Source organism: Leuciscus leuciscus, assembly GCF_965113295.1.
Source record: "Leuciscus leuciscus genome assembly, chromosome: 18".
Taxonomy (NCBI): domain Eukaryota; kingdom Metazoa; phylum Chordata; class Actinopteri; order Cypriniformes; family Leuciscidae; genus Leuciscus; species Leuciscus leuciscus.
This window is the reverse complement of record NC_138742.1, coordinates 24,283,189-24,310,216: the sequence shown is the minus strand read 5'-3', so window position 1 is coordinate 24,310,216 and position 27,028 is coordinate 24,283,189. Positions and strand designations below refer to the sequence as shown.

Below are 27,028 nucleotides of genomic sequence, written 5' to 3'. Positions count from 1 at the left end.
TGAATTAAATGTTATGAGCCTTACACCTGCTGCACAGCACAATCACAGCCAATAAGAACATATTTGATATGTTTAATATGCAGTAATGTTGTGCAGAGTTTCAACCAATGGGATTTCACGTGGGCGGGACATTGGGACAACTCACAACGCCTCAGAAAAAGAAACCAAGCGATTCACAAAATGTAATTTTGCTCGTCACATTTGTTAAAAAGATTTACATTAAAGAGAACCTTTTATTGCTTCATTGTGTCACTACTGGTTAAGAAACAGTGTTAGCCTATATCACTAACATATGGCTAATTATTAGCCATCCATCGGCCACCCTTCTGTTGTCAATATTAGCAATGGCCACTGAAAAACCCATATTGGTCAACCACTAATATATATATATAAAATACAAAAACTTTATTGAAACTTTTTTGACCATTCCAGAAGTAGGAAATGCCTCTGAAATGTTCATTATTAAAAGATTCCGCTAAGTGCACATGAACAAGAGTTTAAAGCAGTGGTTTCAGGCACAGCCGTGAATCACGCTGCCGGCAGGACAGTTCCACTGCTCGTCATCCACCGGCTCATGCGTACGCCTGCACTGCAGGTCTCCAGACGCAGCTTCGCTGAAGGAGCTCTTAGAGAAGCTCACCCACTCTCCGCTGACGTTGACGCCGTACACCCGGCACAGCTCGGCCGCCAGCGGGTCTTTGAGAGAGAGGAGGCGTGCCAGTCTCTGCAGAGGGTAGCGGCAGTTGCGGCTGCTGTGCCCGTGGCTGTAGAGCAGGAGCAGGTCTCTCCTGCAGGGCAGCAGGTGCCGGTGGACGGCACAGACCTGGATGAAGTCCAGTTTCTGGGCTAGACGGAGCAGCCGAACTGGGTTGCGCTCCGAATGTGCCCTGCTCACGGCCAGAGCGAGTTGAACAGCAGGAGAGCTGCGTATTCTCTCCGGCAGCTCAAGAACATGTTGAAGGGCATGAGTTGAACCTGAAAGCATGAAGAAAAGATATGAATGTTTATATGTTCTCTATTAGAACTCCATTTTACACTTGAGAGCAACAAAGTAAAATATGATAATGTGAAATGTGTGTGGAAATATGAAAATTAATTAGAAAAAAATATTAGTGCCAGTGTTATTTTAGTATTATTTAAATGCTATTATTGTTATTATTATTTTGAATTGGCTTTTATTTTTATATGTTACTTTTTAGCATTTTTCTTATATGCTTTTGTACTTTAAAAAAAAATATATTTCTTGGTTTTTTATTTATTAATAATTTTATTTATTTATTTTTATTTAGCAATAGTAGTACTACACCTTAAATTATAAACTATTATCTATTTATATTTTTTCATCCATTTATATTTTCTTTTATTCTATCTTTATTTCAATTAACAAAATAGTTTTAGTTAGTTAACGATAATAACACACCCAATCCCATTTCAAACTATTATTTTGCTGCAAACTATTATAAATTATTCAGAAAAAAGGTGAAATATTCAGGATATTTAAAGGTAGTGAACCCATTTTCAATTTTTTCTAAGAGTACCTGTAAAAGTATTTCCAGCGTATGAAGGCAAAATATAGGGCCCATTTAATTTTTTCCATAATCAAAAAGCATGTCAAATTAATTTAATTAATCTTTATTCATTTTATTTTATATTTATTCATATTTGTTCTTTTGAGGTTTAATATTAATATTCAAAGACACTAGTCTATATCGCGATTTGATTTAAGTGTACTGACCTGCTTTTTATTTCTTCATCAAATTCCGTGTTATACAGTAAATTCTGTTTTTATGACCGGATTCCGAGATTACGTCCGCGTTTTCCGTATCATGGAAATAATAGGACCCTTAAAAAAATCTATATTACCAGTAGTAGAGCCGCTGGAACAGCTTACCCCAAAGCATCTCACACAACTTACCGCACAACTACCATTTTTGGGAAAATGCTTATATGCATATAATATTTTTCAGGTAATCCTTAACCAAATAATTTACATGATTTTGTACATTAGCAGTTCGCCACACCTGGATAAATTTGCATGGACATACTACACACTACAATACAATCAATATACTGATATTAACCAGCACTGAGAGCTCTAGCAGTTTCCACTCACTCACTCACTCACCCAAGTTATAGAGCAAACTCAAGGCCTGGAACTCCTCTTGATGCCGGTGTTTCCCATCTCTGTAGCTCTCCAGCAACCAGCTCAAGCTTTCCTGCAGGTGAGTGTCATTGATACGCGGGTCATAATATTGAAGTGGCTGCCCGCAGAGTCTATAGGAGGCGTAGAGAAGGAATCGCACGCTTTTCTCCAGCACAGCCACACAGTCCGGCCCCGACGCACGCTGGATAATCATGTCCTGCCGAACGCTACGCAGGCGGTCAGACACAAAACTGTACACCTGTGGATCAGAACATAAACAAGACAGGCTTCAAATGGCCATCATATTACAGATAAAGATGACAAAATGAAATTTCCATACCTCTGTCCATGGCTGAAATGTAGAGGAAGCTGCAATGTCATCAACTAGGTAGCACACAGTCTTTAAAAGCACAGATGGAGGCCGAAGGTCAGTGGCTCTCGTGGAGTCTTTCCCCGCGGCAGGTCGCGAGTACTCTTTGACAGCACGTGACGCATCAGCACACGGCAAGCGATCCCGCTCTGTGCCCGCCAACATCTCAAACCTGTGCAGTCGATTCTGGGCCTCCCGCTGGCGTAATTCATTGGCAGGGCACATAGTCATACAGGCGCCACGGGGCACTGAGTCTTCAGCTTTCTGCTCAACCGTCCGCTCCCTGTTCGGTCGACCCTGCTCCTTATGCCTGTGTCCTCGACCCCTCCTAGAATGATGCCACCTGAACACACACACACACACACACACATATATATATATATATACTGTACATATGTCTGTATGTGAAATTATAAAATATTATTTCAATTTAAAGTAACTGTTTTCTACTGTAATATATTTTAACAATATATTGTAACAATAATTAACCAGTAAAACCTGTTTTTATCAATATTAATTATTAGAACCATTATTAATAATTGAGCACCACACAATTGATAAAAACAGCATCAAATCAGCATATTAGAAATGATTTCTGAAGATCATGTGACACTGAAGAATAGAGTAATTAAGATGAAAATTCAGCTTTGATCACAGGAATAAATTACACTTTAAAAGATATTCAAATAGAAAACAGCTCTTTTAAACAGTATATATATATATATATATTATTATATACGGTTTAAAAGAGATTAATTAAAAGAGTTGAAAATGACGAATTATTGCAAAAAGGAAATAAATAGGCTCTATCATCTCTTGTTAGGTTTCTGGTATTGCACAGGTCTGTAAGATTCTCACTGCAACCTTTCTGAGCAATTATTTTCTATTTATTGACAATAATTTATCTCGTTTAAGATTCAAAATAGTTATTTCCAAGCCACATCGCCAAAACAGATTTTATGCACTCTGTCATGTGCAAGAGGTAGTAATCTTTTTTATTATTTTATTTATTTATTTTTTTATTAAATGCCAGTCACATACAGATAATAGATTTTAACAAAAAAAATACAGACAATATTCAAAATTCAACATTACAACAAAATAAAAGAAAATATAGTGCAAAATTAAAATGAATTACACAAGTAAAAGAAAAAGAAAATAATATAAAAGGAAAAGAAAAAGAGTACGAGATCATCAAATAAATAACCTAAAAGCTTCACATAAAGACCTAGTACGTTTTGCTTTGCTGTTTTTCAACCCAAGTAGTAACTCAATATAACTCTTCATTTCTATCCGAAACAACAAAAAATTGGGTTTTTCTTTAGCCCATTTTTGCTTATGAATATGGTATTTTCCCATTATCAAACAGAGATTAATCATGAATGCCACATCTGGTGACAGTCTTTGTCCATTAAAATAAAAATAAACATATTTTTCAGAAAAATAAATTTTCATCCCTAAACATTTACAAAGAAAACATTCCAAATCTACCCAAAACATTTTGCTGTAAATGCAACTAAAAAATAAATGGACAATACTTTCCTCCTCAGTGCCACAGAAAACACATTCAACATCTACATCAGCACGAAACCGAAGGAAAAGAGTTTTAACTGGGTACACCAGATGAAGTATCTTAAAATGTACTTCTTTGTTATGCAATATTTTTTTGGCAGCAACAATGCATATTTCCAGTCAATGCACTCAACTTTAGAAAGCCAGTATGTTTTAGAAGGTATTGGGCTGTATTCAGTAAGTAACTTCCTAATAAAGTAATTATTCCATCTTTTATCAGCAATATTAACTCAGATCTGAAACTCACAGTCTCCTTATTCACATTTCCTTTAAACAGACATTTTAAACCGGATGGTATAGCATCGAACACTATACAATATTCTTTTGGTATTATTGGAATATTATACTTTTGAAGAAATTCTACATATGTATACAGGTGCCCATTTTCATTAAATAACTGTTTAACAAATATGATGCCATTATCAACCCATTTTTGAAAAAACAAAGTTTTATGCTTAAACGTTATATACCGGTTATTCCAAATTATACATTTGTTTGGAGAAAAATTATGTTTGTAGATAAGCATCCACGAGAGTAGCACCTGCCTGTGAAAATGACTTAGTCTAACAGGAATCTTACTGATTTCAAAGTTGCATTGCAACAGAAAAGCAACCCCACCCATCTTTTCAAAAAGTAGATTAGGAATTAAATACCAAATTTTATTTTTGTATTGAAAGTAGTGCTTGAGCCATCTGTTTTTTAAAATTGAATTTGAAGTGCTGAAGTCAAGCACATTTAAACCTCCATTACAAACCGAATTAGTTAAGGTACCTTTTTTAATGTAATGAGATCTATTTCTCCAAATGAAATTGAAAAGATTTTTATCGACTTCTTTAATTATGTTATCAGGGACTTCTAGTGAAATAGCAGGATAGAGCAGACGAGATAAACATTCAGTTTTTGATAAAAGAATTCTACCATTAATTGACAAGTCTCGCATTAACCATAAATTAAATCTATTTTTAACTTTTTGAACTACAGATTGAAAATTAAGCTGACCCCTTTCCTTTTCGTCTTTACATATTTTTATTCATAAATAGGTAATAACATTCTTTACTGGGATGCCATTAATATCAAGATCATCACTATTTTTCAGAGGGAACAACTCACATTTGTTTAAGTTTAATTTTAACCCTGAGACTAATGAAAAGTTATTTAAACAATCAATCACACTTTTAATTTCTAATGAATCTCGAACAAATATTGTTGTATCATCTGCTAATTGACAGCATTTTATTTCTCTTTCTAAAATCCTGATGCCGTTAAAATTAAAAATTTTAATATAAAGAGTCATTGTCTGAGTTACAAGTAAAAACAAAAAAGGTGATATTGGGCATCCCTGCCTTATGCCTCTTTCTAAAAGAAATCTGGGGGTAGTGCCATTTGCAAGTTTTACTGAGCTATTACACCCATTATATAACGTACAAATGGCCCTTTTAAAGAAATTACCAAAGCCAAAAAAATCTAAAGTCTCAAAACATAAAATTGTGGTTAACAGTGTCGAATGCTAAAACTTTCACTATCAATATACTCATTATAATCAATTAAATCTAGGACCAAACGAATGTTATTACTTATATGTCTGCCCTTCATGAATCCTGATTGGCAATCATCTATAATTTGTTCTAAGCATTTTTTCAATCTTTCTGCAAAAATAATAGCAAATACCTTAATGTCGTTATTAAGTAATGTAATCGGTCTCCAGTTTTCGATAAGGGTAGTGTCCTTATTAGCTTTTGGTATCAAACTAATCAGTCCCTGGCGTAATGATGGAGGTAACTCGCCACGTTCTATAGCTTCATTAAACACACATAATAAAAATGTAGATAACTGTTCTTGAAATTCCTTGTAAAATTCGCTAATCAAACCGTCGTTACCAGGAGATTTATTATCTTTCAGTTTACTGATCCCAGATCTAACTTCATCTATAGAAATATCTTTGTCGCACAACATCATACAATCCTGATCTATACATTTGGCATTTGCAAGAGGTAGTAATCTGCTACTATGTGCTTTATACTGTTGACATCAGCCCTGTTCTAACAAAGACTGTTTCTGTCTGCGGATACTCTTTGTATCAAACGGGTCTCAGTTAAACTTTTACAGTGGTATTTAAAAATAATATGTTCATGTCATATCGTCGTGCATTAATCAAAATAAAAACAAGCTTTCGGAAGACTCACGCGTTACTCATGGCTGTGTTGTTCATTGGTCGTGTCTGCTGATCATCACAACTGCTTACACGTCACTTGCCATAAAGACATCTCCGATTGGTCGCCTGTTTCCACGACGCTGTACGTCATATCCGCTGAATTCTTATTATGCTTTAGATATATAGATATTTAATTAAAACAACAGAAAACTGTTTATGAACATAAAATAATAAACTGTGCAATATTACCGTAACATTATTTCTAGTTAAAAGCTGCAGAGATTCTATTCATGGATTTATTTCTTCTTGTTAAGACCTTTTACAGTCTATGCTATGGTTAAGACCATCAACTTTAAAATTTACAAAAAAAAAAAAACTTTAAGTGTTTACAACATCTTTTTGAAATGGGGCACACACACATATTATTATGGTTATTTTATTTTTTCTAGGAAAAGTGAATCACATATCTGAAGCAACCAGAGTAATGACTCCAAAACCCCTTCACAAGTCAGTTCAGTTCCCAGTAATTAATGTTAGGTGTAAAGGACTTTGAGTTATTGATGAAATCAGTATGGTATCAAATATTTATCTCTCTATGTACATATACACATACATGTTTGGTGTGTTGATCTCAATTTAATAATTTAGACAATAAAAACAAAACCAACAGAAACCTATCAATTTCTCAACCGAAATGTTTTCATTTGTAATTCAAATATGAATCACTGTTTTTCTAATAAAATACACACCATCACCAGACCTATGAATATGTACCACGAATATGTTTAATTCCTTAAATCCTGCTTCAGTAATGTATGAAATAAATACCTACAATTCATTGATTATTTACATTCTTTAATTATTTCATTGTAAATAGATGCTTTAATTATACAGCATATCATGTCATGGAGGGGCAGAAGAGTGTCTGGGCTGTGCTCTGTCCGATCTGGCCTTCCTCCAGTGACTGCTGGACCAAAACTGTCTCCCGGCTTACTAATGAAGACACCTCCAGAAGATCAGAAAAAGTCCTACAAGAAAATATGAAACAGCAAATGGACATGCAAAGTAAGTTAATATATAGACCAGCACAGATGAAATGCACATCAAGCATTGTTTGAAAAATAAGGTACATGTTTCGGTACTAGGGGCTTCACAATGTGCAAAGTCTTTCGTATAAGGAGACTGAATTGCTCTTACCTCGTCAGCTGCTGGCTGATTTCATTTGCTGTATTTTTCATCTCTCCAAGACACTCTGTTATAGCCTCACAGTCAGTGGGAATGTCCTTTGTATAGTGTTGCAAGAGACGCTCGCTCTGACTCAGACATCCGACCGCTTTGTCTGTGCAAGACAAATATTTTTCATTAGACCTGATTTGAATTATTCAAAAATCACCAGTTGGATTCAAGGCGCACTGACCAGTCATTTCAATCCCTCAATAACACACAATGTCTCGTACTTAATGACTTCACATCCAACAATATAACATGTTTAACAAAGACATACCCAAAAATTGCACAATATAAAATACAAATGTCATCAAATAAATTGTTGAGCAAACCTCACCTAGAAACTGCTCTGGGTCCTCTCCAATGTGCACATTCTTCACAGGAAGCTTGTGTCTCGTGGCATCGACGGCTGTGGCAAATGACTTGTACTCCTCTGCAAATGTGTTTGCTGCAGCAGCAACAGGACTTAAAGCCTCAATCTGCATTAAAAAAAATGCTCAAATGTGAGATGTGTTAACATTAAGATTTAAGCAGAGTTAAATGTGTGAAGATGACCTCACCTGTACGTCCAGTAAACTGTTGAGTTGTTTCTGCTTTTCCAGCAGCAGATACTGTCGTTTCTTTTGGTTAACTTGTGCTCTCAACTGCTGCTCTTTCTCCATGACGGCCAGAACATTCCTCTCAGCCTCCTCTCTCATTTTTCGGGTATTATGTTCAATCTAGAAACAAAAACATTATCAAACAAGGGCTTTAAAAAAATGGAAATGTTTATGCATCAACTATTTTGTATTAATATGCTCAATATTTGTTAATATTTTGTTTATGCTCTAAATGCAGGAGCTATTTCACCTCACCAATCAGAGCAGAGTAGACCAATCACAACAGACTGGCCCACCTGACCAATCAGAGCAGAGAAGACCAATCACAACAGACTGGCCCACCTCACCAATCAGAGCAGAGAAGACCAATCAAAACAGACTGACCCACCTGACCAATCAGAGCAGAGAAGACCAATCACAACAGACTGGCCCACCTGACCAATCAGAGCGGAGTAGACCAATTACAAAAGACTAGTGCTGTGTTTGAAATCGCCCCCTATACCCTCATTCACTATTTTCCTACGTTACTCCACTAATATAGTCCACTTGAAGGAGTGAATGAAAACGAGTGAGTGAATTCGGACACTGAGTGCGCCGGAATGGCTGCCGTTTCTGCATAGATTGTACTTGCGGTTTAATAATCATTTGAAACTTGGTAAACTGGCAGCTCCAGTAGTAATGAAAAGATTTATCTTGAACCCTGACATGGAAACTAGCATATAAGCCTTAATTAAACAATTTAATTATCCATTAAAAAGGAATTTATACCTGTATAATATTACGCTAGACCAGCACGGTTTGGAAAATGGATGGATGATTGATAGAGCTGTGGTCGCCATCTCCTGGCGTGACACGGGAATTAATTCAGCGCGCGACTCTCACAGGGCATTATGGGTATTCTCTAGCCATTGATCGTACATCAGTTGCACACTCGTTAATGCGGTGCATTGTGGGATTGAATGAGGGCACTCGATAACATCCACTATGGTTTCGGACACCACTACAAATGGCTGTCCCATCTGACCAATCAGAGCAGAGTAGACCAATCACAACAGACTGGCCCATCAGACCAATCAGAGCAGAGTAGACAGAGTATCGGGAAGATGGGGTTTAGAGAATCTTTGATCGAGCTGAAAAGAAGTAATGCTGCAATGTCTATTATAAGAAAATTATGCGTTTTTTGACCATGGATGCACGTAAACCTTTTGTAGGAGGCCTCCAAAACAAAATTAGGAACATAATGGGGCACTTTAATCAAATGCTGGCAAATGAAATGTTTGTTATGCAAGGATGTAGGTATGTGGATTTGGGAATATATATCTCTGTGTGTATGATAATATATACTAGGGATGCAACGGTACACGGTAAAATCCCAGACCGTTCGGTTTTGCCATTGAGTTCACGCTGATCCTTTTAGTTTTTGCTTTAAGCGCCGTTCACATATCGCGCCTAAAAACGCGTAGAAAACGCTAGGCGCGCCGCGTTCTCCTTTTTCCAAAGCGCTAGGGCGGTTGCGCTCCGGAGGCGTCTGTCGTTGCTAAAGCAACCATCAGCTGCGCTCTGGTTGGTTCTTGTCACGTGTCCTACGGTGCGCTTGCGGCATTCTGAAAAGTTGAGAATTTTCTCCACTGCTGGGGACATCGTTAGTGCCAACCGGTCTCGCCTTGCACCAGACAGTGTTGATAGACTCATCTTTTTGCACAAGAATCTCTCAATAGTGGATGAGTAAATAACATTGCACTTTGTATCCTGAATGCAGTATTTTTTTTATTATATTATTTTGCTCTGCTTTTTTTTATATTCAACGCACAAGCTAATTTATGTTTGTTAAAGGTAAAAGTGCACTTTTTCTTTCACATTGATCACTTCATATACCAGTTATCAAGGTTTGGAATTGGGATCCACTTGAATATTTTGAAGTGTGTTTGTTTACATTTTGTATTTCATATAAGTGATAGTTGAAGAGGTTGTATTACTTAGTGTTGTTCAGTACAGACTAGAGTGTTAATTTATTCCATACATTGATGTTCTTCCTACTGTGACATTCTGTTTATGCTCATAAGAAAAATAAAACATATTTTTGGGATGAAATAGCAGTCTCTTTCTGCACAAAACATGTACCGAAACCGAACCGAGACCGTGGCCCAAAAACCGAGGTACGGACCGTACCGTGGGCTATCTGTACCGTTGCACCCCTAATATATACAGTATGCATATGCACTAGACTGAGCATATCTGAATGTGTAATGTGGTAGTAGCAGTACATAAATTCCATTGGGGTGATGAAGCGTGGTGTGGAGTAGTCACAATTGGTGTACTAGCCAAAAAAACAAAACAAAACAAAAAACTATTTTTGTGTAAAAGCATTGCTTTTTTAACGAAACAAAAACAAATTCACAGGTAAAGTTGTGGGACATCTTCAATAACTATATTGATCAACTTAACATCAGACCTTAGCAGTGAGGAAGGCCAGCAAAAACGTCTCCATCGCCATGTCCCTTTCTTCATTCTTGGGGTCCACTGTGCCTGGCGGCGCAACTTTGTCTAGAAAATTAAAACTTGTTATGCAAGCCGTTCAAACGACTGTTAAAACAAAATCCCATTACTGCTCTACTCCAGACCACACAAGTACCTCACCTTTAATAACGGAGACATCAAAATCTGGACGTATGCAGTGGCCATCCAACACAGTCGACTGAAAAACACTTCCTCCCAAATTTGAGGATTCCAGAATGCTGGAGGCCACTGTGGGAAAACATCACATTCATCAGTCATCAAGTAATTGATCTAATAAAATAAAGCCTATACAACAACTGAACTAGTTTAACCAACACAGAGACCCTATAGAGATGCAGATAGTGAATATTGAATCCGATTAGCCCAACACTCACAGGTAGAGTCACTGTATGCCGGAGTGCTTATTGTCCGTCTCGACAGGACGCCTTCCCTCGGCTTTCGTGTGTTGCCTAGTCTGGGAGAGGACGGTCTGGGTGGCATCAGAACTGATTGCTGCTGTACACTGCTCTACAGAACACAGCAACACTGATGTCAAGATTTAGTATGGAAACATAATGTACAGGTTATTCCTATTATTTTGCAGTCAGTTACCTTTGCAGGAGCCTTTGTTTCGGTTTGCATGTACCTAGACTTTACAATTGTGCCTGGCGCTAAAAATCAAGATCAGATGAAATGGTCAGAATTGTCAGTATAATAACATTAATGAGTTATGAGAAGTTGTAAGTTATCCTCTTACTTTTGGTTTTCCTCCTCGCACCACTGTTATTTCCACTACTGACTTCATTTTCGGTGGATAAACTGAAAAACAGAGGCTGTCTGAATGTTTGCATTCATGAAATTGTCTTAAAGGTGCAATAGGTGCGTACATGAACGCGCTGATGAGTATGATGTCTGCATGAACAGGCTGCCAAACACATGTTGACTGACAAGGGTACACATTATCATTTCATTCGGACCGAATGCAATGATTTAACGAACATTTTATGGTCCTACGCCTTCCACAGATGATATATATTTATAAAAATACATTTAGACCACTTAACAGTGATTGCTATCAGGATATGAGGAGACTTTCAACCAGCATAAAACATTTTTTTGCCGGAGAATCACCTATTGCACCTTTAAAGACTAAATTTCAACTGTTTTGTGAAATTAGTATCACAGTCTAAGAGTTTGAATTGGACTTTGACCCATACTTCAGCTCATGTAGCAGAAACAGAGATCACATGTCTTTTAGTAATTATTAGACCAAATAATTCATATTACTTAGTAGTAGTAATAATGTCATCTTATCAAGCCCACTTAAGTTAGTTTCATTTCCATCATGTTTCCTTTTTAAATCAAGTCAATAGGTTTATTCATTGTCATTTTCAAAATAAGGTGTCTAGTGGGCCACAATATTTATATTACTTATATTATCTTAACTATTACTTTACAAGATCAACACTGGCCCAAGAGTAAGGCTAATACGCATGACACTTCACAGAAAACAAATAATGCAAAAAGTTATTAGTGTGTAACGTTACATTGTAACTTACAAGCAACAAGTTCATAATTCAACAGTTCACGAAATGATTTAGAGAATTGAACTCCAAATAAAATATAAAATCTTACTTTTTTGAGTCACTTGAAGCTATTTTCTCAACTTTACGTATATTTAACGACGGCTTTTTAGATGCCATTTCGCTATACAACTCAGAATCGGATCGAAGACTGTTATGATGTTTTTGTAACCCGCGTTTTATCGATTGTCTTCCTCTGTGTGCTTGAAGCGCTAACATGAGTTGCGTTCAGCGCCACCTCTCAGCCTGGAGTGTAAACACACACAGTAATACTAATAACAGTCTCTCTTTTTTCCTGTACATCGCAATATGATGCAATGATTTTTCCCCATTGTAATGACTCAGTTACGAGTAATTAACTTCCTGAATTTTAAAACATTTTGTAATAAAAACAATCCATTATAGTTTTGACGTAATAAATATGTAGTTTTAATATATAGATCATAGAATCATATATTCTTATACTCTGAATGCAATATGCTCCATGTATGGCGGTTAAATTAAAACAGATAGAAACGATTGGCATGTAAAGATAAACAAAATAATTCAGAATTAAAAGTTAAAAACACAAATGCGCCAAGCAAAACTGCACAGATCTGTACATAAATGTATTATCAAATACATTTTTATGAAGGCATGTAAAACGTTTTCTCCTGTTTTGTTTCTGTCAATCAGTTGTCAAGCGCGTGTCTGTCCGTCCGCTTCTTATGGACAGGGAACAACTCCCAAATCCTATCCATGTTTACACAGCTCCTTCTCTCTATTTGCACGTAGAAATGATTTATCCAGCACCATGAAGAGCTGATCATATGTAGTTTAGAGGTCTATAACTCGGGTAAGTTGAGATATTCATGTTTCATATGTTTGTTCATCATTTTGGAGTTGAAAATGTTAGATTAGCCATAGTTAGCAAGAAAAGTTAACCTCAAACTTGGTGTCTGACAACTTGTAGAGCTGCTTAACAGATATTTGATGGATTTAAGTGATGATTTTGTTTAATTATTGTAAATTGTCTTCACTTTTATAAGTTGTGGAAGTTATGCTGATTAAGCGCGATGTTATTATTAGCACGTAGCAAGCTAAGAGTTATAATCCACTTTCTGCGGTCGCTGCTCCCACTTTCCTAGATGTTTTCAAAAGTTTCTCCATTTGTAAATGACGAAACGTGGTAAATATAACTTGTTTATGCGAATTATTAGGAAAACTTTAAATATGAGCCTGAAACGTGCTGCATACTCATGAGTGTTTATGAAACTTTGTGCATGATGTGTTCACAAATTTATCTAACGATAAATAAGTATGACGCCTGTTTTTACTCCGATTTCTTCCATGGAAATTACAGACATTCAATGCTATTGTGAGTCTCTTTTCACCAAACCCCTCAATAAATAATAAATATTTATGTGACAGATCAGTTTCCCTTAAGGTTTGCTCTCTCGTTTCACAGCTCAATGAAAGTTCATGAGAGGTTTGAACTTCAGTGTTTCCATTACTGCCTCAGACTGTCAGCAGGCTTGTTAGACACATTTGATAGTCAATGGTTTTACAGGACATTAAAACATCTGCCATATGTAATGTCATGATTTGAATGCATATTATATTCAGGAATCCTTCTCTTTTGTGCTCTTCAGGGTTGGAGCAAAGCTGGGATGGCCTCTAAACTATTCGACAGACTTCGCCGTTCACTGTTCAAAGAAGGGGAGCTTCCTTCAGAGACAGACGGCCACAGAACGGATGACTTTCCAGAAAGTTCTGAGCTTGAGGATGATATAGACTGCGTGTCGGCCAGGCTCGGAGGGACCCTGTGCTTCGAGGGTGATGGGGTCCTGGACTCTGAGGATCCGGGAGACGCGTCGGGGGCAGATAGTGACTCTGACTTTTTTGGAGAGTCCATAGATAATGCATGTAGCAGCACAGGTAGTCATCAATCATACATATCTTTTAAAAAGCTAACATATTATAATTTGGTAGTGTAAAGGACAAGGTATATGCTTTATAGAGGAGTAGAACAGCAAAATTTGTGTTGGTGAGTTGAAGTCCAAGCTACATGTGCAGAAGCTATTAAAGGAATAGGCTTGTTTATCCAAAAATTTAAATACAGTCATTTACTCATTCTTGTCCTCAACTTACACTGTTCAAAACTCTGGGGTCTGTAAGATTTTTTTATGTTTTTCAAAGGCTCTTGTGATCGCCAAGGCTGTATTTATTTAATCAAAAATACAGTAAAACAGTAATATTGTGAAGTATTATTATTACAATTTAAAATAACTGTTTTCTGTTTTAATATATTTGAAAATGTAATTTATTCCTATAATAGCAAAGCTGAATTTTCAGCATCACTACTCCAGTCTTCAGTGTCACAGATCCTTCAGAAATCATTCTAACATGATGATTTGATGCTCAAAAAAATATTTATTATTATTTGAACAGCATTTGAAATAGAAACCTTTTTAACATAAATGTATACAGACATTTAAATAAGTTTATTTGCATCCTTTCTGAATAAACGTTTTAATTTCTTTAAAAAAATAAAATAAATCTTATTCACCCCAAAAATTTAAATGGTAGTGTATATTCTGTTATTATTGAGCAGAGCTTTCAAGCTTTAAAAAGGACAAAACACCATAAAGGTATCCCATCTGCCTGTATTATACGGCATATTGCAAATCTTATGGATAACTGTGTGTGAGGAACATACTCAATTTTAGGTCAGAATTCGCTGAAAATCACCTCAGTTCTTGCAGTTCTCGAAACACATTCCTTATTCTGCATATTTATGTTGCCAAATGATTTGGACACATGGAAAACAGTAGCTTTTGGTGACAATGATTATATTTTAATCTAAATATGAATGCGAGTTCAGCTCTTCAGTGATATGGAACCTCATTAGTGATGAACAAGTTTCTGTTCACAAAGCTATCACATGACTTCAGAAGATTTACAGTTACATTTTTTACATTTATTTGTTGATTTAGCTGACGCTTTTTTTCCACAGCAGCTTATAATTGAAAGACTTGTATTGTAGCGCAGAAGTTGAATGAACCACTTTGATGGTGTATTATTTTTGGAGCTTGAAAGCTGTCATTACTATGAACTGCTATTGAATGGAAAAAGAGTTTGCATGGAAAAACCCCATTCTTTTAGAAACAGCATTTGGCATGAGCTCTTCCTTTTAGCTTAAGCATATGTACATGGTGTTTATAAACTTACAATAATCTCTTTGTAGGTCAATTTCACTTCTTCTTTTTGGTTCACTTTTAGTTCACTAGATACTTCACATTTGTAGTTAATTTTGTCTTTGCTTTATAGAGACCAGCCCGATAGGTCCTTCCCCCAAAACCTCAAATTTGATCACCAGACAACTACAAGAAAACTACAAGAGCTCAAGAACTCGTTGCATTCCTGAAAAACTCATTTTTGAGGTGACCGATGCCAGTGTTGTCCATGATACAAATTCCAAGTATGTGGTAAGTACATAAGACACAACTGTGAACCATTTCAATCATTTTTTAGCAACTTTAAAACACATTACATATTTATACAAACATTAAAAACAGCATTTTATATTTGGGCCAATGACTTACAAGATTGTCCAAATAAAAGTCATTTTTACATGACTTTTCCTGTCTCAAAGTTTTCGTACACTGTTATGCTTTTTCAGATATTACCTTTCATGTAATGTGTAATATAGCTGTTTGAGAATGTAAAAAGTCTGCAAAGTTTCTGTCTCCAAAAGAATCGATTCTGAACTGCCTGAAATGAGACTTAAGTAGTAATACCAGTCTTACTTCCTGCTAGAACCTACATAGGTTTGTAAGAAATTTGCATAATGCCAGCCTATAGTCTTCATTAGCTGCCCGTGAACAGCATCTACTTTGTAGAGGTGGGAATCTTTAGTCACCTCACGATCCGATCCGATTCCGATTCTGGAGGTCACGATCCGATTCCAGATCGATTCTTTATCTACTTTTCCCCCCTTATTAATTCATTAGTTTACATAAGTAATTAAGTACTTTTTTAAAAATAATTACAAATTTAAAAAAAGAATTAAAACAGTTGTATTTTAAGAATTTTAAACTTATATAACTTCAAAACATACAAGCAAGTAGCAAATAATAAAGAGGAGCATAGAAACATGACAAACAACAAACAAAGAGTGCTTTCAGTATTTAAGATTATCTGAACATTTTCCATTCAAGAACTGTGAGTGATTTTTCTTCATCGTACTTTTGTATTTTACTATGACATAGACTGCGGGAGATCTATTAAGCTGCATTCACGCTCAGATCTCTTTTGAAATATAAGAAGTAATGTGGTTTGTCCTGTCCGTTTAATCCCTTAAGACATAACTGGCTGTGTTTACGTTCATTTTGCACAAGTATTAAACCACTTACATGGAGTCGCACAGCCGCTTGCGCGAGCAGTCTCGTACACAAACAAAGCGCGCGTCAGCATTTAAAATTGAAAGCAGCCTTCTGTTAGTGAGATTCATATTTTAAATATATAAGTCCACTGCATTCCAAACCACATAAATGATGACTTCGTAGAGCATTTGTAAGGAAAATACAGACGGGTGAGACAGCACACTTTAAGTGTAACATCAAAACAAGCGCGCGTCTCTCACAGCGCATCCTGTGCAACGAAGCCTGTGAATGTCCTTGTAATTCGCTTCAACCTTTCCGAACTTTATGAAAGATTATTTTACGGAAGGTTCGAGTTGTGTACGTGTGTGAGGAATTGTTAGCAAGCAGAAGACGGGTGTTCCTAAAGCAAACTCAGCGTCATCGCACATCTGGTAAAAAACTAAGCTCAGAATCGATTCTGAAATTCTCAGAATCGATCCAGAATCGTTGGAGAGAGAATCGCGATGCATCGATGGATCGATTTTTTTCTCCCACCACTACTACTTTGACCCTCAAACAGTGTAGTTGTAGCTGAGACTGGAAGAGTTTGTGTTGTCGAGAAGACACTGTTTTCTGCGCTGCCAAAGCAAATCCAATTTGCATGAACTTTCAAAGGATGAGGACTCTGGCTTGAATAAAAAAGACACAATCGTTACTGTTTATCTCACTGTGTATCAAGTGCGAAGGATGATCCGGAACCGAAATTCAGATATGGTGCGTTTCGTTTGGTGGACCAATCACAACAGACTCTGAGTTATCTTACCAATCAGAGCAGAGCAGGCTCTCGGAAAGGAGGGGTTTAAAGGGTAACTAAACTCCTGGTCAGAGCCTGACTCCACCCACTGGCAATATTTGAAAAATGCTAGAAAAGTGGGCAGACCCCAGCGGAGATAGAGGGGACGAACCGTGAGCGGGGGGGCGTGCACCTGAGAATCCTGCTGTCAGACTCTCTAAAATGGAGAGTTTGCTCACAGGGGCGCAAGACGACGTAAAGTACATGCATCTGATGAGTTGTATCGAGCTGATGTCAATAGCGTGCGCTCTCTATAGGCATATTCATATTTTGCCGCTATGTGAAAAAATCCAGCAAAATGCGCCGACGCGTTTGTTGACCCCATAGGATTAACTTAGCCTAACCATAAATTGTGATTAAAATATATATGATCACTCACATCAAGACGCCGCTGCGGTGGTGGAGTCCATACAGGAGTAGCAGCGTTTGGCACTGCGCCGCTTTTCAGCGCGAGCTGTGTGGAGAAGCCCATTTCCACCTCTATTGCGTTGGAAAAGCAATCCCACGTAAAATGCAGGTTTCACACTCACAGTCTTCCAGGCCAAGTGCATGCAAACACTGGCGCCTAATTTCCAAGTCTGCTGGAAAGCTATGCAGTCCAGCAGTGCTGTTGCAACCAGCAATTAACACTACACCTACGTACCCTCCTGACCACTGTACAATACAGATAAATCTACGCTAGCTCGTACCAGGGGCGTGGTGAGCTCGTACCAGGGGCGTGGTGAGCTCGTACCAAGGGCGTGGTGAGCTCGTACCAGGGGCGTGGTGAGCTGGAACCTGCTTACGTCACCTGCCACCGCTTACGTCACTTGCCACCGCAAACATCCAATAGGAAAATTCAATTGCAGTAGCCACCGTTCAACCTTAAGAGGGCAGCACTCAGACGTTTTTACACCATATATTGTAAAATTAAAACACTTTATACCCAAATGTCAAAAAAGTTACTTGAATCAATGAACAGCATTAATAAAGCCCCATTCTTACAGATCATTAACTAAAAAAAATGTGGTTTAGGGTTTAGTTACCCTTTAAAGAGATTGGATCCTTTATCGCAGGGGTTCTCAAAGTGGGGTCCGTGCCCCATAGCCAGGGGGTCCTCGAAATAAATGTAGGGCCCTATGATTTCCGCAATGACGAATCGCGGAATCCAGTTATAAAAATGGAATTTGCAGTATAATGCGGAATGTCACAGAATTTGGCAAATTTTGGATTAACAAATCAAAAGTAGGACTGTACACTTTATCAAATTGCGATCTGCACTAGCATCTGGGAATATTAAAGAGCAGAAAGACTGCTAATTAAATATGAACTCTGCATAATGAGCGGCTTCATCTGTACACATGCTCAAGCATGCGAGACGTCTCGCTCATGGTGTTTTTAGCGTCTGCTGTCTCACTATATCAGGACACGAACACATGATCTTAATCTCCAGACCTGCTCTGAGAGTCCCTTCACCAGCGTTTCACTTGATAAAACTATCATCATATCATATCTTCAAACTCAAAATAAAAGTTCAGTTTAACTTAAATTATAACAGAAACATATTACTCTTGTACAGTACAATGTAATTCTCACAGTAATAATACTAATAAAATTTACATTTAATTACTGCCATTTTTGAAAAAAATTTGTTAATTATTATTTTTTTACATAAGTTATTGCAAACATTTTAAAAATTAAGTTAAAGTTTAATGAATTAAATTGTCTAGACGTGCTTATTGATTAATACAATTAAATTCAATCCTTAAATTGAAAAAAGAAAAAGAAAAAAATCGAACGGATTTCAAATGGCCCTAAAAAATTTTTTTTTCCAAGACCCTTGTGATGGTACATCGACTTACAATAGGTTGAATGACACGTCTGCCATAGCCTGACGGGGTCTGTATCGCTTTTACTGGCACTGCGTAACTTCGGGGTTCGGGTAGTAACCCGAGCACAGAAAGAACTACAAAATTCGACTGCGTTACGGCATACGTCACTTCCCCCACCACTTCCTCAAATTTGGACGTGAGAGGCCAACCAGCGTTTGTTTTCCGGCTTTCCTGCGCATGTTTTTGTCATGGCCAAAGCAGCAACGGACAAAAAAAAAAGTCAGAAGTAAGCCTATGTCTAAACGGCGTGTACAAATTTGGTAGGAGCTACATTCTTGCAAGTAAATAATACATGATTAGACGGACAAAATTATCTTTTAGGCTAAGTAGCCTAATGACTGCAGGCTGATAGTCATGTTTGTTTATTTATTTTTCTGGTGAAAGTGTCTTGCCTCAGGCTATAATGCAAATCGATTTTTCAACTTTGCAGATTCATCTATGGTAGCTTGATATTATAATATTGACGATATATGGCTATTACCTACCACACAAACATTGAATTGAATTTGCATTCTGTAAAACAGTAGCCAGTAGGCTATTATATTGACGCTGGCTTGTAAACGTGAGCTACGTGATCTTTTGGCTTTTGAAAAAAATAAAACCCATGAAATTATATTCATATGACATGCTGAAATATATGCCACTGTACCTGGGATGAAGACATTTCACACGCAACGCAGGCAGTCTGCCCAAGATGTGAGAACTCCTTCTGCAGAGTTCAGGGGTATCGGCTTGTCAACAAATGCACGTGTATCCCCTGGTGTAACCATGACAGATTTTACGACCGCAGTAGAAGACAATACTGTTTCCCAACTGTAGGGGGACCCCGAGAGCAAAAGTTACTTGGTGTTGCTTTAATATATCTTTGATAAATTGTATATGTTGTATAATTTCATTTTAGACATGCTTTTTGATTATAAGAGTACAAACTCTAGCAAGCACTTAATCACTGTTATAATTATGAGGAGGTCCTTGGAAAAAATGTTCCCCTCTAAAGGGTCCCTGGCCCCAAAAAGTTTGAGAACCCCTGCTTTATCAAACCATTTCAGACACTGAGAAAAGAAGTGATGCTGCAATGTATATTATGAGAAAGATTATGCAAACATTTTAATGATGCTTTATTCTTCATTATTATATCAGGACAGTACGATCATATTTTTTTAATTTATGCCCCAAAAACGTTTAATTCAGAAATTAAAAACATGCTCATCATTCGGTGTATGCATGAACTGCATTTAAAAAAAAAAAGAAAAAAAAAAGCATAATTTCATGGATCAGTTGAACAGTTGCTGGTTTTGTTTCTCTGGTTTCACATGAAGTCACATACACTTTTTCTCATTAGCTCTACACGATCCATGTCATCCACTCTGGCACGTTTGACAAAACTCCCGCTGTCATCACGCGGCGCTACACTGACTTCGAACGGCTACACAGCCGCTTGCGCCGGCGTCACGGAGACGAGATGGACGGCGTGCACTTCCCTCGCAAGAAGCTGCGCAAAAACTTCGCCGCCGAGACCATTGCCAAGCGCAGCCGGGCGTTCGAGCAGTACCTGACCCACCTTCACTCCCTCCCTGAACTGCGGACCACACCTACGTTCCTTGAGTTCTTCTACCTGGGTGATCTGCGCGCTGGCCAGATGCTGATGCGAGTGGGCCGCTACCAAGATGCCCTGGGGCCTCTTCTCAACGCTCTTAGACTCCAGGAGAAGTTAGGATGCCATCAGATCCTGCAGCTCAACCAGATGCAGAGGGTTCATTGGTTCTTCACGCTCTCCGCCTTGGTCATCTGCTTCCAAGAGATGGAACAACTCGGTGAGGCTCAGGAACACTGCGACCGAGCCCTGCAGGATCTAGCGCCTTCCCAGGAGGCTTTGCAGCAACACCAGTTGCACCCTCTGCTCATCCCCCTCCTGCAATCCAACGTCAGGCTGTCCTGGAAGATCTCGAAGGACAAGAGGCGCTGGGAAGCTCTTCTGCTGGAGATCCAGGAGCAGGGGATTGATCTAGGGAATCAGCCCAACCTGAAGGAGTGTCTCTTTAAAGAGAGCATCGAGGACAGCGAGGGGCTGGTCAGGGCTAAGAGCAAAAGTGAAGATGTTCCATAAGCATTTAGGATCCTTTTTTAAATATATATATATATATATGAATATGAGGGATGTTTCTGAAAGCAATATGTAAGATTAGGTCACTAAGGAAACCTGTGGAATTAATATTAACTCTACACATGCATTTCATGGGCACATTTCAATAGCGTTTATTAGCTTTATTCTTGAATTGGTGACACTTTACAATAAGACTCAGTTTGTTAACATTACTTAATGCCTTAAGACTTAAATATTATGAATTAACAACAAACAATACTTTTAAAGTTGAAGTTCATTTCTAAAATACACTAATACAATTGTAACATTTCAAGTGATGTTTTCAAACATAAATGAACATTAGTGAATTATGAGTTAATTTACAGTCAACAGTAGTGTATTTATTACAATCACCTAGATTAATTAATGCTGTAAAGAATTGTGGTTTATTCTTAGTTCATGATACCTAATGCATTAATACATGTTAACAAATTGAACTTGTAAAGTGTTACACTATTTTTTGTATCCTGTTAATATTCAACTGGGAATCGGGTTTTGGTGTGACACCAAGAGCATTTATTTTCAGCCGTCATGAATTTCACAGAGATGTAACAGTTGTGTTTGTCTTGTTCTTTAGGGGACTTGAATCAGTCAGCCTTCATTTCAGCGCCACTATTACACATTATTTCAAATGGACATGGGAAAGTATTAAGCGAGGCTGTCGACTCTGAAGGGTGTTGTTTACATTCAGCTGCTGGGCTGATTTGCCTTTTCAGTAAATTATGTAGTATAAATTCTTAAAATAAAGGGAATATCCACTTTTGGTGTAAATTATAAATGAATTTGTCGGATACTGCTACAACAGAAGCCTTCAAATGGTAATACTGTAAAGTACAGTTTTAAATGTATGTTTTGTTACTGAGCTCAAAGTGATTTTAAATAACTCTTGCACAAACGTCAAATCTGTTCATTTCTGCAGTGCAAATAACACTACACGTGTTTTAACAGATTTTTTTTCCATATAATTAAAAGGATGCTTTTATGTGTCATAGAGAGCCTTTTTATTGAATGATTTTGAATATATTTAGAGAACAATATCATTCTTTCAATACTACATAGTTATTCATTTCAAAAATTACATTTTTAATGTCTGAGCCCAATCTTTTTTGTAAAATCTTGCATTGTTTTACAGATTGTTGCACACAAACTCAGATATATTTGTATACTGGTTAAACAGATTACGGTTTTTCCCTCTGTTACTTACTAAATTTGAATTTGAATATATTTATTTATGTGTTAATTTATTTGTTGTGGAGTATAGTTTTAACATTAACAGCGTAATATACTCTGCAAAACTTGAGATTTCCAAGTTTTCTCAAATTTTCCCATTTAAAAAAAAAAAATGCATTTTGGCTAAAGGGCCTGTTACAATAAATAAATGCTTCCTGGATTTTATTCAAATTTTGTATTTCAAATGGTTTTATGCACTGGAATTGTTCAAGGAAAATCCAGTTCAATTTACAGTATATCAATAAACTTTTTACACTAGTCTCAGATGCGTTAAATTTGCATTTTGGTAAATATTATTTGTGTTTCTTTTCAAGCTCCTCGATAGAAGGTTCCTCGGAATAATAGGCCCATTAAATGTGATTTTCTTACACTGCATTGGTAACAAACACCTACAGCTCATTTTTATACATCTGCCATCTAGTGGTCATACAAAACCATACAGCATTAGATGCACATTACTGTGATAAAGCATAATCTGTTTCAAAACAATGTATAAAATATATATCATATGCCAACAACAAGCATGACTGCTGCCAAATATTTCTGTGTACCCCATCCACGGAGGAAACGCCGAACATCTTTCTTTCTTTCAAAATTCTTTAGAGGAAAACTGTTTCCATGCACAAATGAGCGGTTTCCGTTCAGTTTACTTTGGGGAAAACTCCTTGGGTCTTTAAAAACGTGCGGACGTGTTCAGATCATCCCGCCCCAAAACTCACGCCATTGGTTGAGTGCTAACTTCAAGTTTTCTGATTGGCTTACTGGCGCGGTCATATACTTTCTCGTTCTGAGAAAGGTATGATTTCTTTGAGCAATTTTTTTATAATAACATTTGACAGACTGTAGGGCCAGCATAATTATTTTTGTGTGTCAGCTAATGTTTTGATGGTAGGATCGTCGTCCGTGTGTACCTCGCGCAAGGACCTTGAAGCCTCACGGACTCTGTAAGATCTCTCCGCCCCTCCTGACTCACGAACTCACTCAGAGTCAGCGCATATTCTTTCCAGCAGAGTTCATTGTGTGATCGCAGGTCGAAAGGATGACAGCTCGAGTGTACTGCACTGTGTTATTGTGTCTGTCTGGATGCTGGAGCTCAACAGAAGCTGCTCCAGGACGAAACTTCACAGGAGGTGAGAAGATCCATGTTCTTTTAACTTCTTACGCAGCCCGAAGAAATGCATTAAACAAGTGCCTTACATATCTCAGCACATTACAATTCTCAAACATACATAGTATAGACGTCCAGTGAAAAATGTACTTTGTACATCAGTTAAGTTTAAATAATTAATATAAAGTTATGCATGTAAATTGTCATAGGCTACTGTACGAAAGTTAACTTTTATGTTTTATCTAGGCTATTAATTTATAGGCAATGTGTGTGTGTGTGTGTGTGTGTATTTCCCATTGTAGCCTACAAGAAAAACACGTATAGACAATTTTATTTATATTTAATATTAAAGGTATAATATGTAAGAATTTTGTATCAAAAGATCCAAAAACCACGTACATAGTGTTATATATTTCTTTCAATTATGTTCTTACATTATCCTAAATGTTTCCAAGAATTTGTAAATTCAGAGAAATTCACAATTTTAAATAGTGCCCGTCCCATGTCACTTGTCGCCTGTCAAAACCGTAATATCCGCATTATCCCTGGTTTCCGCTTGTACTGCCATAGTAACCATGGCGACAGATGTGGACAACTGTGTAAAGTTTAGAGGCAGCGGAGCTGCCGGGGCTGAAGACCCCCACCATAGAGAAGGCAGAGTTGATGACCAGCACATCGGAGCTGCCAGGGCTGAAGACCACCACTGTGTAACTGAGGACCACCATGATAGAGCAGACTCAGCAGAAGATCCATGGCGGTTGGAGACTCTGGCATGGCGGCCATGACGGTTGGAGACTCTGGAGTGGTCGCCATGACGGTTGGAGACTCTAGCGTGGCGGCCATGACGGTTGGAGACTCTGGAGTGGTCGCCATGACGGTTGGAGACTCTGGAGTGGTCGCCATGACGGTTGGAGACTCTAGCGTGGCGGCCATGACAGTTGGAGACTCTGGAGTGGTCGCCATGACGGTTTGAGACTCTGACGTGGCGGGTACAGAGTGAATGTCGCGTTCTTCCTCCACGACACCCACAGTAAATGCGGATCCACTCAGTTGCAATGCCAGGATGACATAAAATCCTAGAGTCCAACCAGGGTCCCATAGTGGCACGATCAAGCTGAGCGGCTCAGATGGTCCCCCATGGTTAAAATGAAATAAGGGTGTTCAAGGGGTTGGCATAACAATTATTTTGACTGATACAATTGGTTACAACTCTTGTTACACACTTTTTTAAATTACATTAATTAACACAGTTTAGGGATACAGTACATTTCTAAACTACTTTGATTTGAAGCAGATAAATATGTTAAAAAGCTTGAGACACAATTGCAAAACCTCTGACTTAAAGATGCTGAAACAAACTATTTCAAACTAATGATGCTCTTTCTGTAGTTGTCGATCACTGTCCAGGGAAGCTGGTGGTCGTGCCGTCCAGTCGAGGATGTGTTTCTGATAGAGACTGCTCTGGAGGACACAGATGCTGTGTGTTTGACTGTGGGGCTGTGTGTGTGCCGCCTGCTTTCAGTGAGTTTAAATGAATAATGGATAATAATAGTAGAGGTCTTTCAAAAGGAACACGGGGAAAAAAAATGGACAGTTTGAAATTTTAGATCAGAAATTGCTAATAAAGGTAAAAAAAATAATTACAAGAAAACAGCAAGTAACACATTGAATAAAACATGGAATTTTAAAGTTGAAAGACTGAAATCGTTTTTTCTTGTAAAACGTATTCCAATAATCTGTAAAAAAATCCAGTCAGCATTCAGTGATATGGTTTCTCTGTCATGTGTCTGTATAACAGCAAAGCCAGGAGTGTGTCCACGCAGAAAATTTGGAGCAGGAGTGTGTGCTGAGTACTGTGTCAATGACAGTGACTGTCCCAACAATGAGAAATGCTGCAGCAATGGATGTGGACATGAATGTACTGCTCCATATACAGGTATTATTATATTATATTATATTATATTATATTATATTATATTATATTATATTATATTATACACTTTACAATAAGGTTCCAATACATTTGTTACAGGATTTATTAATCTTTATTAACTATAAATAAATAATTTTATTAAATAAAAATACAGCTGTTACATTATACATTAGTTCATGTCAGCTCAGATCCATTAAATAATAATAACATATACTACTTTTGATTTTAATAATGTAATAGTATATGGTAAAATTAACATTAATAAACGTTTTAGAAGTATTTTTCATTGTCACTCAGTTCATGTTAGCTATTATAGTTAAATAATGTTAACAAATGGATTGTAAAGTGTTACCATATTATTCTATTCTATTCTATTCATGTTTGGGTCAGCTTTCTCATTGCCTTTTAGTTTGTTTTATTTAATAATAAGTATTTTTAAGTATTAACTATTAACTAAGTATTAACTGCCAAAAGTACATGAATTCGGCCTATAGCACTGTTTTAGGCACAAGGTGGTTTTACAAAAGATGAATAATAATACTTAGAATACAATTCACTTTGTAAGTAAAACTAAGAAAACTAGCTATTTATGCCCGTTTTGAGTGTTTTGTGTGGAAGCTTGTTTCTCCCACTGAATAAAAAATAAAAAAGGTAATAGCGATCTCACAATTCAGACTTTTTTTCCCTTGCAATTGTGTTTAAATCTCGCAATTGTGACTTTTTTTCTCAGAATTGCATAATATAAAGTTGCAATTGCGAGTTATAAAGTCAGAATTACATGATATAAATTCGCAATTGTGAGTTATAAAGTCTTTCTTTCCTCAGAATTGGATTTTCTAACTCACAATTCTGACTTTTTTCTCACAATTCTGACTTTTTCCTCACAATTGTGAGAAATAAAGTCAGAATTGTGAGACAAAAAGTCATGATTATCTTTTACATTTTTTATTCCGTGGCAGAAACAAGCTTCTATTTTTTTGTGCTGTACATCTGAGGCTGAATGCCACTAAATGGCCTGACTAAAGCTCAATATCTCCATCCATGCAGTGAAGCCTGGTCGATGTGCCGTACCGAAGGGGACTCCAATGTGTGCCGAATACTGTTACCATGATGGTCAGTGCCCTGCTGAACAGAAATGCTGCCCAACCACCTGTGGTCATGCATGCAGTGAACCGTGCTGATTTAACCACCGGAAAGTGTCCTGAGATATTTTTTGCATAATAATACATACTTGAGTTATTTTACTTAAATCAATTCAGTGCTTTATTCATAGGGGATGTTTTCCCTCTTTGTAACCACCAAATAAAACATCATAGTTTTAGTAAACCTTCTTTTAGTGTTGAGTTTTTTGGCCATGAAAAAAACAAAGAAAATTGCTTCATTGAAGAGTTGGTATTTTTTGGTA

At 37.2% G+C, this 27,028-nt stretch overlaps 4 protein-coding genes and 3 long non-coding RNA genes across 7 annotated transcripts; 4 read left to right on the top strand and 3 right to left on the bottom strand.

Annotated features, from left to right (window-relative positions):
* Positions 1-58: 58 nt before the first annotated feature.
* sac3d1 (SAC3 domain containing 1) lies at positions 59-6,366 on the bottom strand. The gene is made up of 4 exons (XM_082144450.1): positions 6,269-6,366; positions 2,484-2,856; positions 2,126-2,402; positions 59-975 (listed from the first exon to the last, which is right to left on the bottom strand). Exons 1-4 carry the CDS (start codon positions 6,292-6,294, stop codon positions 512-514), a joined length of 1,140 nt encoding a protein of 379 aa, XP_082000576.1. The 5' UTR covers positions 6,295-6,366; the 3' UTR covers positions 59-511.
* Positions 6,367-7,075: 709 nt separating this feature from the next.
* Positions 7,076-12,353, bottom strand: haus8 (HAUS augmin like complex subunit 8). Its single transcript, XM_082145208.1, has 10 exons — positions 12,195-12,353; positions 11,317-11,378; positions 11,172-11,230; positions 10,955-11,087; positions 10,701-10,808; positions 10,516-10,607; positions 8,025-8,183; positions 7,802-7,943; positions 7,435-7,576; positions 7,076-7,265 (listed from the first exon to the last, which is right to left on the bottom strand). Exons 1-10 carry the CDS (start codon positions 12,260-12,262, stop codon positions 7,136-7,138), a joined length of 1,095 nt encoding a protein of 364 aa, XP_082001334.1. The 5' UTR covers positions 12,263-12,353; the 3' UTR covers positions 7,076-7,135.
* On the top strand, positions 8,192-10,270 carry LOC309480726. The gene is made up of 2 exons (XR_014199761.1): positions 8,192-9,596; positions 9,676-10,270. It is a non-coding gene; the product is annotated as an uncharacterized lncRNA (long non-coding RNA).
* Positions 12,354-12,698: 345 nt separating the features above from the next.
* On the top strand, positions 12,699-22,846 carry snx21 (sorting nexin family member 21). The gene is made up of 4 exons (XM_082145209.1): positions 12,699-12,977; positions 13,774-14,059; positions 15,452-15,609; positions 20,552-22,846. Exons 2-4 carry the CDS (start codon positions 13,792-13,794, stop codon positions 21,314-21,316), a joined length of 1,191 nt encoding a protein of 396 aa, XP_082001335.1. The 5' UTR covers positions 12,699-12,977; positions 13,774-13,791; the 3' UTR covers positions 21,317-22,846.
* LOC309480723 lies at positions 19,596-19,912 on the bottom strand. The gene is made up of 2 exons (XR_014199757.1): positions 19,812-19,912; positions 19,596-19,722 (listed from the first exon to the last, which is right to left on the bottom strand). It is a non-coding gene; the product is annotated as an uncharacterized lncRNA (long non-coding RNA).
* Positions 19,868-20,069, top strand: LOC309480729. The gene is made up of 2 exons (XR_014199764.1): positions 19,868-19,957; positions 20,000-20,069. It is a non-coding gene; the product is annotated as an uncharacterized lncRNA (long non-coding RNA).
* Positions 22,847-23,422: 576 nt separating the features above from the next.
* Positions 23,423-26,949, top strand: LOC309480670 (uncharacterized protein). The gene is made up of 4 exons (XM_082145305.1): positions 23,423-23,712; positions 25,080-25,211; positions 25,489-25,626; positions 26,671-26,949. Exons 1-4 carry the CDS (start codon positions 23,622-23,624, stop codon positions 26,802-26,804), a joined length of 495 nt encoding a protein of 164 aa, XP_082001431.1. The 5' UTR covers positions 23,423-23,621; the 3' UTR covers positions 26,805-26,949.
* Positions 26,950-27,028: the final 79 nt, after the last annotated feature.

Bases quoted from the DNA above. Each gene is read 5' to 3' on its own strand.
- sac3d1 (XM_082144450.1), bottom strand. From the start codon at position 6,294: ATGAACAACACAGCCATGAGTAACGC. The intron at 2,403-2,483 runs GTATGGAAATTT...TCTGATCCACAG, and splicing joins CATTTCAGCCATGGACAGAG to GTGTACAGTTTTGTGTCTGA. The intron at 976-2,125 runs GTGAGTGAGTGA...TCATGCTTTCAG, and splicing joins GAGTTTGCTCTATAACTTGG to GTTCAACTCATGCCCTTCAA.
- snx21 (XM_082145209.1), top strand. From the start codon at position 13,792: ATGGCCTCTAAACTATTCGACAGACTTCGCCGTTCACTGTTCAAAGAA. The intron at 14,060-15,451 runs GTAGTCATCAAT...TTTGCTTTATAG, and splicing joins TAATGCATGTAGCAGCACAG to AGACCAGCCCGATAGGTCCT. The intron at 15,610-20,551 runs GTAAGTACATAA...TTTTCTCATTAG, and splicing joins ATACAAATTCCAAGTATGTG to CTCTACACGATCCATGTCAT.
- LOC309480670 (XM_082145305.1), top strand. From the start codon at position 23,622: ATGACAGCTCGAGTGTACTGCACTGTGTTATTGTGTCTGTCTGGATGC. The intron at 23,713-25,079 runs GTGAGAAGATCC...CTCTTTCTGTAG, and splicing joins AGGACGAAACTTCACAGGAG to TTGTCGATCACTGTCCAGGG. The intron at 25,212-25,488 runs GTGAGTTTAAAT...TCTGTATAACAG, and splicing joins GTGTGTGCCGCCTGCTTTCA to CAAAGCCAGGAGTGTGTCCA.
- haus8 (XM_082145208.1), bottom strand. From the start codon at position 12,262: ATGGCATCTAAAAAGCCGTCGTTAAATATACGTAAAGTTGAGAAAATA. The intron at 11,231-11,316 runs GTAAGAGGATAA...CTTGATTTTTAG, and splicing joins TGCGAGGAGGAAAACCAAAA to CGCCAGGCACAATTGTAAAG. The intron at 8,184-10,515 runs GTCTGATGTTAA...TTTTGTTTCTAG, and splicing joins TGGCCTTCCTCACTGCTAAG to ATTGAACATAATACCCGAAA.